Consider the following 15,609-nt stretch of genomic DNA (forward strand, 5'->3'; position numbering starts at 1 on the left):
AGGCATATACTAGTGCATAAGATACCTTTATTATCCTTTAATGTCTATAGATCAGTAGTGATGGCTCCTCTCTCAATTCTAATATTAGTAATTTGTCTTGTTTTCATTGGTTAGCTGGCTAGAGGTTTACCAATTTTATTGATCTTTTCAAAGAACCAACTTCTGGTTTTGTTGATTTTCTTTATTGAGCTCCTGTTTTCAATTTCATTGATTTATGCTCTAATGTTTATCATTTCTTTTCTTACGCCTACTTTGGATTTAATTTGCTCTTCTTCTGGTTTCCTAAGGCAGAAGCTTAGATTATTGATTCTACATCTCTCTCTTTTTTTTTTTTTTAATATATGCACTTGCTGCTACCAATGCATTGCTTTCACTACATCCTACAATTTTGGTAAGTTGTGTTTTCACTCTCATTTAGTTAAAAATATTTTTTAAATTTCTGAGACTTCTTCTTTGACCCACTATGTTATTTAGAAGTGAGATGTTTAATATCCTACATATTTGGGGGTTTTCCAGTTATCTTTCTGTTATTGATTTCTAGCTTAATACCATTGTGGGCTGTGTTCTCTTCTTTTAAATTTGTTGAGGTGTATTTTACAGACTAGAATGTGGTCTGTCTTGGTGAGTATTCCGGCTGACTTGAGAAGAATGCATTGTGCTGTTGTTGGACAGATTATTCTATAAATGTCCATTAGACCAGGTGATTGATGGTGCTGCTGAGTTCAACTCTGTCCTCACTGACAGCCTGCCTGCTGGGCTGTCCATCTGTGAGTGAGGGGTGTTCCAGTCTCCAGCTATGAGAGTGGACCCATATGGTTCTTGTTGCAGTTCTACCAGTCTTTGCTTCATGTATTTGATGCTCTGTTGTTAGGTGTATATACATTCAGGATTGTCATGTCTTTTTAGAGAATTGATCCATTTACCATGATGTAACGCCCCTCTTTATCCCTGATAACTTTCTGTGCTCTGAAGTCTGTTCTGTCTGAAGTTTATAGCTACTCTGCTTTCTTTTCATTAAGTGTGTTAGCTGAGTTTATCTTTTTTTATCCTTCCTTTACTTTTATCTATCTATCTATCTATCTATCTATCTATCTATCTATCTATCTAACTATCTAAGTGGGTTTCCAGTAGACAATAGTTGGATCTTGTTCTTTTTTTTTTGAACCACTCTGACAGTCTGTCTTTTAATTGGTGTATTTAGACCATTAACATTTAAAGTAATTATTGATATAGTTGAACTCATACCTTCCATATTTATAGCTTTTCTATTTATGGCATTTATTCTTTGTTTCTTTTTGTTTTCCACTCTTTTTCTGCCTTCTCTGGTTAAATTAAACATTTTATATGATTCCAATTTTTCTCTTCTTTTACTCTATCAGTTATACTTCATTAAAGACATTTTAGTGGTTGTCAAAGAGTTTGCAATAATCATTTACAATGAATCCAAGTCCATTTTCAAATAACACTATATATCTTCACAAATAGTGCAGGTTCTTTATAACCAGTTATCCAATTCTCCCTATCAACCTTTATAACATTTCTATCACTCACTTCACTTATCTAATAGCTATTTGTCACCCAATATATTGTTGCTATAATACTTTGAACAAAAGTTATCTTTTAGATTAGTAAAGCATAAAAAATAAGATATTTTATTTTATCTTCATTTATTCCTTCTCTTACACTCTTTTTTTTTTTTTAAAAAAAACATAGTCCCAAGCTTCTGACCTGTATCACTTTTCTTTAGACCAAGAGCTCCTTTAACATTTCTTGCAAGGCAGGATTACTGGAAACAATCTCCCTCAACTTTGGTCTGTCTGAGAAAGTCTTTCTTTCTCCTTCATATTTTAGGGAGACTTTTGCTGAATACAGAATTCTAGGTTATTCCCCCATCCCCAAGAACTTAAGCACTTCACACCACACTCCTTGTGTGCATCGTTTCTAAAGAGAAGTGGATGTTAATTCTTCCCCTTGTTCCTTTAAGATCAGGTGTTCCCGCCCACCCCTTCCCTCTTCATCTTTGGTATCTGAAGTGTGGATACAATCTGCTTAGGTGTAGACTTCCTGGTATTTATCCTACATGACACTCTCTGAGCTTTCAAGATCTGTGGCTTCGTGTCCATTATTACTTTTGGAAAATTCTTGGCCAGCATTACTTCAAGTATTTCTTCTGCCCCTTTCTAATTTTTCCTGTTGGTATTCCCATTATGCTTACGTTACACCTTTTGTAGTTGTCCCACAGTTATTTTTTCCTTTTTTTTTTTTTATCCTCACCCAAAAATGTGCTAATTGATTTTTAGATATAGAGGATAAGAGAGAGAGACGATGTGAGAGAGAAATGCCAATCTGTTGTCTCCTGTATGCATGTGCCCTAACCGGGAATAAAACCCACAACCTTTTGGTGTACAGGATGATGCTTCCACCAATTGAGCCACCCAACCAGGGCCCCCATAGTTCTTAGACATCTGTCCTGGCTTTTTTTCTCTTTGCTTTTCCCAATTTGGAGCGTTTTCATTTTCTAGTTCACTGATTCTTTCCTCAGCAACATCCAGTCTGCTAAGGCCTGCAAAGGTACTCGTCACTCCTGTCATGGTATTTCTGATTTCCAGCTTTTCCTTTTTATTCTTCCTGAGAGTTTCCATCTTTCCTCTTATGTTACCCATCTGTTCTTGCATGTCCACTGTTTCATTAGATTCCTCAGCAAGTTTATCTGTTATTTTTAATTCCCAGTCTGATGATTCCAAATCTAGGCACTATCCAAGTCTGTGCATGCTTTTCTCTTCAGGGTGTATTTTCAACTTTTAGAATGCCTTATAGTTTTTGTTGAAAGCAGCACAAAAATAATTGGTAGGAGAAACTGAGGTAGACAGTCTTTTCATATGAGGCTGATGACCTGGTGAGGAGCGGGACAGTTTCCTGGGCAGTCAGAAGCTAAAACAACCTCCCGGGCCTTGTTCCTGTTTCCTCTGCTGTCATGGGCCCCTGTGAGAGCCCTCTGCAGAACTTCCCATCATAAGCCCTTGCTGGGATGCTGTGGTGTGAGGTTTGGGTGGAGGGAAAATGTTCTATAGTCCCCTGAGTAGGGCTCAGTCTCTCAGTCAGTATGTGCCCCTCACATGTGCTTCTCAGCATCCTGAAGCTGGTCCTCAGGCATTTCCCTCTCAAGCCAGCCCATGCGCGACCTCCAGCACCTGGTCAACACCCTGCAGTGTCACCCAGAGGGGGCTGCAGTGACGGTCTCCACCCAGTAGCCCTGCTGCTCTGGGTCTGCCCGTCTCCAGCTTTGCGGCAGCGGTTTGCCCTGTGACCTCGCTTCTCCAAGGGACCTAAGAACAGTCATCCAGTTGCAGTTTTGTTTGGCTTTTCTTGTTGCGAGGACAGGGCTGACGACTTCCAAGATCTTCACATGTTGGACCAGAAACTGGAAGTCACTTTTATCCCTTTTCATCTGTACCTTTGGGAGTCTTGAAGTTTTTAAGTAGGTACTTATTTGTTAAAATTCGGGCTATTTTTTTTATAAAAATGTATTCAAACTTTTCACAAATTCTGGATGGCTTTTGCTGTAACCAATTCAAGGAAGAAGAGTGAGCCCCGAAGAGCAGGGCTGCGGACAGGGGGCAGGCAGTGCCCCTGCCTGAGATGCCAGCCTCGCCCTGCACCCTGCACCCCGTGTCCCACATCTGCACCCATATCCGCACCCCTCCTCTGCTTCTCATGCCCCATACCCACACCCAGCCCACATCCCATCCCCACACCATGCCCTGCATCTGTATCCCACACACTGTACTGCACCCCATACCCTGCACCCTGCGCCTGCACCCACACCCCACCCTGCTGTGGGGAAGCAGTAGCACCCACTGTGCTAGGACACTGTGAGTGTTTTCAGAACTGACACATTCTCCTGATACACAGGAGAGCTCAGAGCATGTTCAATGCCTGTCACTATCACAGCACTTGTCACGGACAACGTGGAGGCCCGGGGTAAGGTTGTGCTGGAATCATGCATACATCCAACATACAGTTTTAAATACACTGTGGGCGCGCAGGTACTTTTCGACTGATCAGATTCCGTAGTAAAATATGTATGCAAATGGTTACTTAATGAAAGTACCAGTTCAATGATCGGTACATGTCCAAGCCTGTGGTGCTGGTGACCAGCATCACCCCACTCTGCCACCGGCCCCACTGGGACCTCCTCACCACTCCCCTGTCAATGACAGGAAACACTGGTGCCAGTGCCCATGAAGACTGTAGTCAGAGCCAAGGTCACTGTGGGAAAGTTAGATGCTCATTTAAAAGCCTGTAGAGACTCCTACAGGCCAGTGAACCCCCGCTGGCCGAGTCCTGCTCTCAGCCAGAGCAGAGCACGGCTCGCGCCGTTTGGAGAGGACTGCTCTCCATTTCCTAAGGGGTGATCTGTCTCCCAAGTGAGCAAAGATAATGAATCGGAGACACTGACATAATTAGTGGCTCTCCACAGTTATTACAACTTTAATGACATTTCAAATTAATGTGATCTGGCTCAATAGCCTAAATGGAGCTCTGCAGAATTTACACAGAACCCGGAGATGTAACACTGAGTGGAAGATAAAAGGACCAACATGCCCAATTGAATGGGCAATACTGAAATTTGTCAGATCTGGGGTAACAACCTCCAGTGCCCCAAGACACAGCGACAAGCCTGTGACATCAGAGGCAACTCCGGGAGACTCTTCCCAGCACAGCCAGGCGGTGCTGCCCAGTCAACATGGGACCACGTTTCCCACTTGGCCACAAACAGGCTCTCACGCGTCATTTTGGGATAAGCCACTGTCTCATTCTGTTCCCACTTTGCACATTTGATAGGGACATAGATGCAGACAGAGCCTTTCCCTTCTCCTCGGGCTCTACTGCAAGAGAGGCAACGTGGCCTGCTGAGCCCTGCCCTGGAAGCAGAGGTGGGCGAGCGGGTGAGCTGGCTGGGCTAGGAGGGCGCAGGCCAGCTGTCTTGATTTTAGTGCAGCCAGAAAGCCAGGTTTCATACGAGGTCCCTCATTAGTGACTGCCAGTAATGACTCAAACCGAGACCACGCCAGTTCCTCACAGGATGCCCGGGCAGGGGGTGGCGAGTCTGCTGAGACAGGAAACCCCAGAAGGATTCTGGACAATTGACATCATAGTCTTACCTTTGAAGTCAAACTGGTAGATGTTTTTTAAGGATTCGTGAAGAAAATAAAAGCTTCCTAGAGCCTGTAGAGCAAAAGAGAGATCAGGTGAGAGACCTGCAGGAGGATATTTCTAACACAGTCCAGAGTGACGAACAAAACGCTCTGAACTAGAATTAAAGGTGAGCTCCTTGTAACTCAATCACATCATGGAGATCTGCACTGTTCATGGGTGACCCTCCGATACCCGAACACCAGGAGTCCCAGCCCAGGAGCCAGCTGCCAGCGGGATTTCCTCCAACAGAAGCGCCATCCGGGTGTCTCACTTCTGCCCCACCACGTAAGACAGACGCGGGGCACACGCGGCCTGTGGGCCAGGGAAACAGCAACAGCCTGCGCCCGTGCCGCCTCACGGCCTGTCACCATCGCCTTCCACAGGGTGGCTTCATTTGTTTCAGGCAGAACGCACTTAGAAACAGCGTAAGGAAATAAATGTCACTGCAAACATTTAAACCAATACCTCATTAAATGTGATACAGCTGATATAAAATCATGAAGTTTACAACAAATAAATGGAAAATACATTGCCAATGCAGGGATGGAAACTGTAATTCATAGAGTCGGAAAATCCATAATTAGCTATAATGAATATTTAAAGTCAAAGTTCAGCTAACTTTTCCAATGTTTAACCTACTCTATCAATACGGTTCAGGGCCCTCATTTATCACAGCCGCGACGACGTCTGCATAGAAATGCGCCCGGGCCTGCTCTCCGGGTCCTCTGGCCACAGGACCTGTCAACAGTGTGTTTGACGCGTCTGAGAATATTGACTCCTTGCCTGTTTTGCTAAAAACAATTAAAATACTTTTTAACATATTTATAAACCTGACTGTCAAGAGTGCTTATGAATTCCCCGTTAAGCTCACTGCAGTCCGCCCTCCCGCAGCGGTACCACCTCAGGGCACCGACAGTGGAGAAGTCAGCATCGCCCACAGCGCTGAGCCCCTGGGGTCTGGGGGGCTGGGCAAGGACCAGAAACAGAACTGGGCAGCCGCACAGGAGGTGCCAGCTCCAGATGAACGTGGAATGTGGCAGGGGACTGTCTCTGAGATGGCTATGGCCTGGAGTCCCCACCCACCTGGGCATGGGCAGGAATCAGTGCCCACAGCAGATGAAACCCGCTCCTCAGGAGGCTCAGCAGCTGAACCAGGTCCTGGTGAAAACCAGTGTTGGCAAAGTGACTCAGCCAGTGCTGAGCCTCTATGGCAGCCTGCTCCTGTGATGAGCGGTCGCACCCCGACCGCAGTTTGCTTTTGGAGGGGAGCCCTGATAGCGGCAGCGGGCTCTGCGAACAGCCGACTGGGACGACCATGGTGCAGAGTGCTCCGCATCCTGGGACAGAAAGTGACAGGCAGTGGCAACACACCGGCTGTTGGGGTCCCCACCGCCCTGACGAGGCCACTGCACACAGGCATGGGGCAGGACAGAACACAGCTCCTCGTCAGAAACGCCTCCATCACTCTTTATTTGCAAACAGATCCAACGCCCAGTGATCGATCACTTCCGCAATTGGGTTGGCAGCCAAAGTACATACCATTAACCTGCGGCCTCCCCATCCGGCTCACTTGTTCATGAGACAGAATTCCTGACACTCAAATCAAGTTGACTTAGCAGTAAAGGGCACACGGGAACACATTTTTCTTCTCCAGATACCACGAAAGCGGAAAACATAGAAGAAGGGCTTCTCACATATGAGCCAAAGGTGGAGTCCCCACCCACCTGGTGGGAAAGGCCACTTTCACCTGTGTCGCCAACATCCTTGTGAAAATGTCACCACTGCCCTGGTCAGTGTGGCTCAGTCGGTTGGGTATCTCCATCCCATGAACCAGGAGGTCACGGTTAAATGTCCGGTCAGGGCACATGCTCGAGTTGTGGGCGCGATCCCCAGTAGGGGGCGTGCAGGAGGCAGCCAATTGATGTTTCTCTTTTATATGGATGTTTCTCTCCCTCTCCTTTCCCCTTTCTCTGAAATCAATAAAAACATATAAAAATGAAAATGTCGCCACTGCGCATTCCCAAGAGCACCAGGTCTAAGCTCCCAGGAGCCTGCAGAGCACTGCAGAAGGGAGCATTCCCCCTAACAGGAACAGGCCACCTCCTGTCCCTCCCGAGGGACCTGGGCCTGGGGATCCCCTGTGAAGCCAGTTACATCGCAGGCTGTGGGTCTGACAGCACACCAGCTGTGAACCTCCTTCCTACACTTGTCTCCTCTGTGAGACGGGAGAAATGCTAAGACATTCAGGATCACGTGACCTAAGAGCACTGAGGACTCAGTACTGGGAGATGGGGTATATCCCATGAACCTCCATCCCACGATTTCACAGCTAGTTTATTCCCAGGTAGTACTTGTGCAAACACACACAACACACACACACACACACACACACACACACACACGCATACACACACAGTGATGGCTCTCAGAGAAGTGGGGACTCTCAGGAGATATGCTCTAACCAACTTAGCCACCTAGCCAGGGCTGTAACTTTAGTTTTTTAAATGCTACACAATAATCCAACATGCCAAAATATTGTAATTTATTTATCCGTTCTTCTGTTGGACATGAAAACTGCTTCCAATGTATTTGCTATTACAACAGATGCTACAGTGAACATCCTCACACGCACCATGTCCTTGGGCACACATGTGCATGTATGTATCACATGTGTGTGCATGTAATGACATGCAGTTGGAGTTGCATCTTGGGTCACGGTGGATATACATTTTCAACATAGGTGTCACCAGGTTGCCATGACGACCCACCCTCCACCAGCAGTGTGGAGCAGCGCTGATGTGCTACATACTTGCTAAGACCTGGTGCCACTTTGACCTTTGCCAACTGGATGTGTGTGAAATTATACATTGTTGTTGTTTCAACTTGCATTTTCATTATATTAGTTGAGCATCTCTTTTTAAGAGTGTTGGCATTTTAAGTTTCTCCTGTGAATTTCTTGTTTACATCTTTTGTCAATTTTTCTATTGATCTTTTTCTCATTTGGTAGGTTTTTAAATTTTTCAACATAATCTGGAATTATTTCTCTACTAGAGGCCCGATGCATGGAATTCGTGCAAGGGGCTCGGCCCTTGCAGCCCTGGCTGTCTTCTTTTCTGGGAGGGGAGGGAGGCTCCTCCAGGATGGTCTCGTCACCTCCGAGTCCCCAGCATAATGCTTGGTGCACGGCAGGAGCTAGAGTCCTAGTTAGATGACAGCAGTGTGGAGACGCAGGACACCCCCAGGAGTGACTGGCTAAGGTGCTCAGGAGCTAATGTGCAGCACTGTCTACTCAGGGTTTAAAGGACAACCTAATGCATCGCTTTATTCCAAGAAGCTGAACATGACTGCAAAAAATCACACACTTTACCAAGAGGAGGACCAACTCTTTCACGAGTAAGTCCCAAGACTCCTGGTTTTAATAAAATTTAACAGATTGAGTAATAAATCAAAGCTAAGTTACTATCACTTTCATTAGATTATAAACAATAATAAATGAAACAAAGCTTTTGTTTAAATCAATGCAGCGCTTCATTGATCTCTCCCTGTATAATAAACTCACGGCCGGCGGCCTAATGGGATGAGGCGGCATTCCTGTCCATCTCGCCCAGCCTTATCCAGAAGGGCAGCGTGTGGGAGAGGTCGCATTTAGCATGTCACTGTCATGAGGCTGCTCCGCCTCTCCGAGCAGCTTTGTAACCATCGAAAATGAGAGCTGACTTCTTTTACAAAGTACTGACTTTCCAATTTCAGCTTCTGGGCTAAACGTGAAATGACGGCACAAAGGTGTCCCCCCGTCTGACCCTCACCGCCCAGCCCTCTCCAGGCTGGCTGCCTGCTTGAGAGATGCACGTATAATTTCATTTTGTCTCCCGTCCAACAGCCGACATCAGAAGTTAATTAAATTGGTTGTCCATTGTGTTCATCTACTTACAAAGTTAATGATATCTGTTCCTGAATTAAAGAGCATTTTATACAGCGCGCACCATGGGAGCTGGCATGCGTACACCGGGGTGCTGAACCCTGTCACAGCCCTGGTTGTAGTGTCCCCAATTAGGCAGCCCAGCAAGGGGCCGGCAGAGCACAGCCATTGTGACAGGGAGGGTAAACATTCCAAGCAACAGCCACTTAATGTCCTGTGTGGCCCACGATAAATCCAACAGATGAATGTGCCTGTTAACATTTTATATCACGGCAGCGAGGAGCAGCCATGGGGGGTGAGGCGGCCTTTATAGATGGGCTGCTGGGAAGGGGTGCCCCGGAGGGTGCTGATGGCCATGTGATGGGTGACGCCAGATTTGCAAACTGCAGGGGACACTCCCATCGTACCGTGTCTGGGGCGAGGTCACCCACTGGCTCAGTTGTTCACAAATGGTCCCTGACATCCACTCCCCTGCCCTGGCAGGTGGCCGGAGGTCTCGCTGAATAAATGGCCCAAAGCAAGATGGTGTGATGCGAGGGACAGTGACAGGTGCTTCATACAAAGGGTCAGCTTCTGAACACGGGCAATGTCCACAGGATGCCCTGACAATGGGCCGTGAGCTCGGGGAGGCACCGAGGGCCAGCGTTTCGCCAGGCCAGCAGGACGTGGGTGCTGCCATTGCCTGGGACTGAGGGTGGATAAGGAAGCATCCAGCTTCGTACACGTTGAGGTTGCAATGGCTGTAAAACACCACAGGGAGACATCAAAGGCAGCTGGACGTGTGGGACTGGGGTCCATGGTCCACATGAGGTCTCCTCACCGAGGACTGACCAGAGCCAGAGACAGGGCAGGGCCAGAGACTGGTCCCAGGATACTGTTGTGGAGGGACTGGGAAGAGGAGAGCCTGTAGAGAGACTGCCAAGGTGGCCAGTGTGGACGTGGGTGGTCAGTGTGGACACAGGGTGGTCAATGGAGACACAGTGCAGTCAGTGGAGACACAGTGCAGTCAGTGAGGACACAGGGCAGTCAGTGGGGACACAGGGCAGTCAGTGAGGACACAGGGCAGTCAGTGGGGACACAGGGCAGTCAGTGGAGACACAGGGCAGTCAGTGAGGACACAGGGCAGTCAGTGGGGACACAGGGCAGTCAGTGGGGACATAGGGCAGTCAGTGAGGACACAGGGCAGTCAGTGAGGACACAGGGCAGTCAGTGGGGACACAGGGCAGTCAGTGAGGACACAGGGCAGTCAGTGGGGACACAGGGCAGTCAAGGAGAAGGACGGATCCAGGGGCACGTGGTGTCTTAAAGGTGAGTGGGGGGAGGAAGTGGCCATGGGCCCTGATCTGCCGGCACATCAAGGACATGGGGACAGGGTGGCCATGGAGTCCACACTCCAGAGGCCAGTGGTGCTGTGAGCATCACACCCAAATGGTAGATTCAAAGAAACTCTGGCAGGGGAAGTTCCAGCTCTCTTAGTTGGCTGTAGAGATGGCAGCCGCCACTCCTCACCCAGAGAACTGCCCGCATGTAAGGGAACGAAGGTGCCTGAGAGAGTGGCAGTGCTGTCCACACTGAGAGTAAGAAGCAGGCGCAGGTACATGGAGGCCCCTGCTGGTCCTGCCCTTCCTCCTGGGCCAGCGCGGGGCTGCTGTGAGGACACGGCCCAGGCACTCGTCATCCGGGAGCCATCTCATGGAGATGTACCGGGTTATTGTCAGTCTGGATCCTCCCAGCTCTTTCCCCACATGTACTCTCCCAGCTAGTGTTCAACACATTATCCTGGACCTTCCTTTCCAACAGGAAAATCCTACTTCTTTTGCTTGATTTAACAGACTTCATGAGCTGATGCCTGACAACAGGTGGGAGAGGAATCAGCTCCCTGTGCCCGTTTCTTTGGGGAGGGAGCTGGGTGCACAGAGGAGCCCACATCACAGGACTCATACCATGTGCCCAGCACCCAGCTAGGCGACAAGAAGAAATGGCGCAGACCTAGACGTCCTTTGCAAGCACCCCAAATTATTTTTCATTGCACCACCCAAGTACTTTCCTCTGAAAATGAGATTCACTTGCAATATACATGCTCTTTCCAATAATACAGACTTTGCCAACAAAGTTTCAGTGACGAGCAAGAAATATATCAGTCTTAAAATAACTAGTTTAAATTATGAAATTTATTGTCATATTTTCCATGTCTAAATGATTACAAAAGTAAATCAATAAACTTTTATGCCCATTAAATTATGTGGAGAGTTTGTATCATAATTAAAGCAGCTCTGACTTTTATCTTTTGTCTTCCAAAAATCATTAGCTTTTCAATTACAATTTCGTTCCTACAGATGTTCTGGGGAGGCAGGCTACGCATTATGTAGAGAGGCTGATTAGAGTGGATGCACTTTACGGGATGACAACACTGAGCACAAGCTGTTTACAAACTACCTGCTGCCATTAGGAGAGCTCAGGGCCCAGAAAATGCTACCCGAAAGGCTTAATTGATTTTTAAATTGCAATTATATTGGGAAACCGCCATTTACTTCTGTTTCAAATCATTGAGCGCAGTCCGCTTGCACAGACATGCCAACACAGCAGCTTTCTTCCAGGGGCTGCTGCCTCCACGGGACCCGGGCCTCCATGTCCCACCGTCCTTATTATTTCTGCTCCAAGTCCCAAAGCCTTGGACACTGTCCTGCTGACCCCAGCCAGTCTGCCCATCCCGTTGGAACTGGGGGACTTAGTCCTCTCCCGTTTCAAACACCCGGCTATTAAACGTGGAGATAGTTTATTTTCCGCCCCAGGTACTCACTCTGCCGCCGTATTTTCCGTTTCACGGTGTTTGTTCCTGCCTGCCCCCGCCTCTCCCTCTGGAGCCCTGCGCTCTCTGCGTGAGGACACCCTTGAGCACTTGCTGCCTGTTGTGGGGTCTGCAGGTGACAGATTCTCTTGGGTTTCATTAGAATGAAGATGTCTATTTCACCTTCATTTCTGAAAGGTGTTTTGCTGGACACAGAGCTCCATGGTGGCGTTTCCTGGGGGACTCTGGGGGCCACGCTGCTCTGTCACATTCCTGCTTGGCAGGGAGCAGGCAGCGTGAGTGCCGCCGGCCTAGCTTTTTCCCACACAAGCTTTTGAAGGGTCCTGAATCTCTGGTTTTCTGTCGTTTTACTATGATCGCTCTGGGGTGGGTTTTCTTTATCCTGTTTTGGGCTCACTGGGATTTTTCATGGGGTGTATGAAGGTTCCCAGGCATTGGAAAATTTATCATCTCTTCAAAAATAACTTCCGATCTGCCTGCTTTATTCTCAGGCTCGAATCACACGTGTGTTAGACAGCACACCGTCTGTCTCCTTCCACCAGCCTTTCGTGTCCCTGCACTTCATGTAACATGTGCTCCTGGCCCACAGGCAGCCCTGGAATTCTGACTTCAATTCTGCAGTTCCCAGCGATGTGATTTGAGCAAATACACACATCAATAAAGCCTCAGCTCTCCCGTTTCTAAAACGGGGCATGTTATCCAATTCTTTCTACACGAAGGTCTGCCAGAGATACAGAGAGCACAGTGTCCCTTAAAGAAGCCACTCAAAACGCAGCTCTCTCCCTGGCCCTGAACTAGGGTGCTGTTCGAGTCTCAGCCACCAAAACACTGTCCTCCAGCTTTAAACGGCATGTCCTTGGTCAGCCTCTAAACCAACACCCAGCCCTGACCACTGCCCGTGTCCCTGCTCTTCTGAGGGAGCTGTACACGGTGGTTACAGCGCCAAGCTCAGTCCTGCATCTGCCCACCCCCCTGGGTCTGGAGACCTCGGTCAAATTACTGACCTCTCTGCGCCTCAGTCTCTGTATTTGCAATTCGGGAAGATCATCACAGTACCTGCCTCACAGGGTTGCTCTGCGCCCTCAGGGGGCATGTGGAAGCACACAGGATGGTGTTATCACAGTTCAATGTTAACGACCACTCAGTTGTGATGTTATTCTTTCCTGCCACCCCATGCCCTTACCACTGGAGTAACAAGGCACAGCAAGGCCTCCTCCTTCGTGTCCACCCACCTCTGATCGCCTCCCAGGCAGAGGCCGCTGCACAAGAGCCCTGACTCACCACTAGCCACCGCATGTCCCTGTGGCCCCAGCCAGAAGGAGGCAGACGCTGGAGGAGGCTGCGATGTACCCACAGCCTCATCATCTGAAGAAAACACCTCTTGGTCCTCACCTCTCTTCTGGGGACAAATCACGAACAGCCCTTCCTGGAACAGCTAGGTCCTACTAACGGCCTGGACATAAATCAGAGCCCGTGAATGGCGCGGAGGAGTGACACCTGTCAACCACCGTCTGGGAAGCCCTCCCCACATGGAATCTATCATGTTCCTTAAAAGGAAAAGGAGACGGATCAGTGTTTCTGTAGGACCAAGAAGAAGGGGAGGTAGGGGGTCAAGAGGTGTTTCCCACAAAAAGAGGGAACGGTGACATGTTGTTTGCTGGTGGGGACCAGGGACCCAGGGCATCCTGTCCCTGCTGGTCACAGAGTGTGCTGGTGGGAATGGCAAGCCAGGACGCAGTGGGAGCCGGGAGCCAGAGACACAGACATGGCAAGCTGACATGTGGGCGGATGCTGGTGGGAGGAGGACAGGGCTGGGTGTGGCGAGAGAACACAGGGCGCCAGGGCCAGGGCTGCACAGAAGTTGGTGGGAATGCCTAGGGCTGCACCAGGCTTCAGGCAGAGGAGAAGGCATTGGGGGAAGAGGTGTGTAGTGGGATGGAGGTTCCACGGTTCCCAGGACCCAGCGCAGGCCAGAGCTTCGGGAAGGGGAGGGGTGGGGCTGAGAAGGGCTGGAAAGGAACAGGCAGAGCCACTTGGCGCGGCTGGAGAGGGACAGAGGACACCAGTGCTGGGCTGTGAGAGCGGGAAGGGACAGTGCCTGGGAATGGGGGCAGAACCTCCTGCGTGGAGACCTGCCATGTCTACGTGTAACTAAGTATGACGCAGCCACAAAGTCAGTCTGCAACAGGCAGCATGCTGCGTGAGGACCGATGCCTGGCGAGGAACAGTGCAGGGGCACTTTTCCAGATGCCTGGAGGAGCACGCTCACTCCCAGGTCTGGGGAGCCCTCCCGAGGTCAGCCTTCCCCCACCCCTGCCACCGCTCTCATGCCCTACTGGGTACCCACATGTGGTCACACCAATGACACTAACAACTTTGCAAACACAGGAGAGGAGCCGGCCTACAGCTCTCAAGAAAGAGGCTGAGCAGACCGAGCAGGAGTGTCCCTGGAGGTGTCCTCCTGGGACCCAGGTTGCTCCCTCCAGTTTTCAGCCAGTCTCAGGGTCCCCAGGGAAGATAAAATGTACGGGCAGCAGAGCCCCAGCTGTCTGTGTCTCTGGCTCCCAGCTCTAAGACAGCACAATCCCGCCAAACGGGGTGCCCGATAAACGTCAGAGCATATTTTTTTTACAGAAGAAGGTCACAGACACAACAAAACCAAAAGTGCTATCATTAGGGATGAAGATGGCTGAGCTACTCAGAGTGAGTGAAGTGGACGACAAGCTTAAGTCCCACTGAGGAGAAATGTGACGCCTCCGACGCTCCTGTGCAAACCACGTCCACTTGGGGAGAAACAGCAGCGTCTCATTCCCTGATCAGCTTTAATTAAATCTCTAGCCCGCTGTGTAAAGTCAAGCCATTATGGACAGGGATCAAGAATTTCATCATTCCCCACTGAGCCATAAAATCAATCACCTAAGTTTTTATTACGTAACCGCTAAAGAGTGAAGCGGTTCAAAGATCTGAGGTGTCTGACGGTGGCCAAAAGAAGCCTGTCAAATGTGCTTCTTCTGAAAAAAAAAAAAAAAAAATTGGCTTCATTTCCATCTTCTCCCCAGCTGGCAGCATCCGCAGTTACAGGGCGTCGCTTTGCATAATGATCACAAGAAAACAGCAAACTGAAAAGACAGGCAGAGGACCATTACTTCCAGGGCAAAATGTGAGACTCTCACGTCATTTTGTTGAAAAAAAGGGGTCAGTGACACTTAAACCTAGGACTTGCCTCTGGAATTTTTCACAAGTGAAGTGTGAGGCACGGCTGAAGGAGCTGGCCCCTTCCTGGGACGGCCCCCTGCCTGTGACGACCCCGGGTGCCTGTGACAGTCCCAGCTACCCCTGCCCCTTGAGAGCTTGCTGAGCCCCGAGGACTGGCCACTGCCCTCTCAGCACACCACCGACAGCCACAGAGGCCCGCAGACACGAGGACGTTAGGAAAACTGAATAATTTTGTTTGATGTTGCCTAGAAATAAGAAAAAAAAAATAACAAATACTTATAAAAGTTACAGCTGAAAAATCTCCACTCCAACTTATGTTCAATGTACTTAGCAAAAGGTCAAAGCTCGGAATTTGCTGGATAAATAAATGTTGGTGAGGCGGACGGATCATTGGAGAATTGGTGCATGGCGGCGAATGAGTAACCTGCAAATGCTGCCCAAACCCCATTATTTCCCCTTTTCCAGG

At 48.9% G+C, this 15,609-nt stretch overlaps 1 protein-coding gene across 3 annotated transcripts in view; it reads right to left on the reverse strand.

The window, feature by feature from the left end:
* Positions 1–15,609, reverse strand: part of INPP5A (inositol polyphosphate-5-phosphatase A) — a 144,074-nt gene that overhangs the window by 53,179 nt on the left and 75,286 nt on the right. For 2 of the 3 annotated variants that reach the window (XM_059661658.1, XM_059661659.1), the window contains exon 5: positions 5,166–5,229. The exons of the other annotated variant lie outside the window; for it this stretch is intronic. In XM_059661658.1, the coding sequence (XP_059517641.1) occupies positions 5,166–5,229 (64 nt within the window). The remainder of the gene's footprint in view (positions 1–5,165; positions 5,230–15,609) is intronic. 3 annotated transcript variants of the gene reach the window in all.

This window comes from Myotis daubentonii, chromosome 13 (genome assembly GCF_963259705.1).
Source record: "Myotis daubentonii chromosome 13, mMyoDau2.1, whole genome shotgun sequence".
In the NCBI taxonomy this organism is placed as follows: Eukaryota; Metazoa; Chordata; class Mammalia; order Chiroptera; family Vespertilionidae; genus Myotis; species Myotis daubentonii.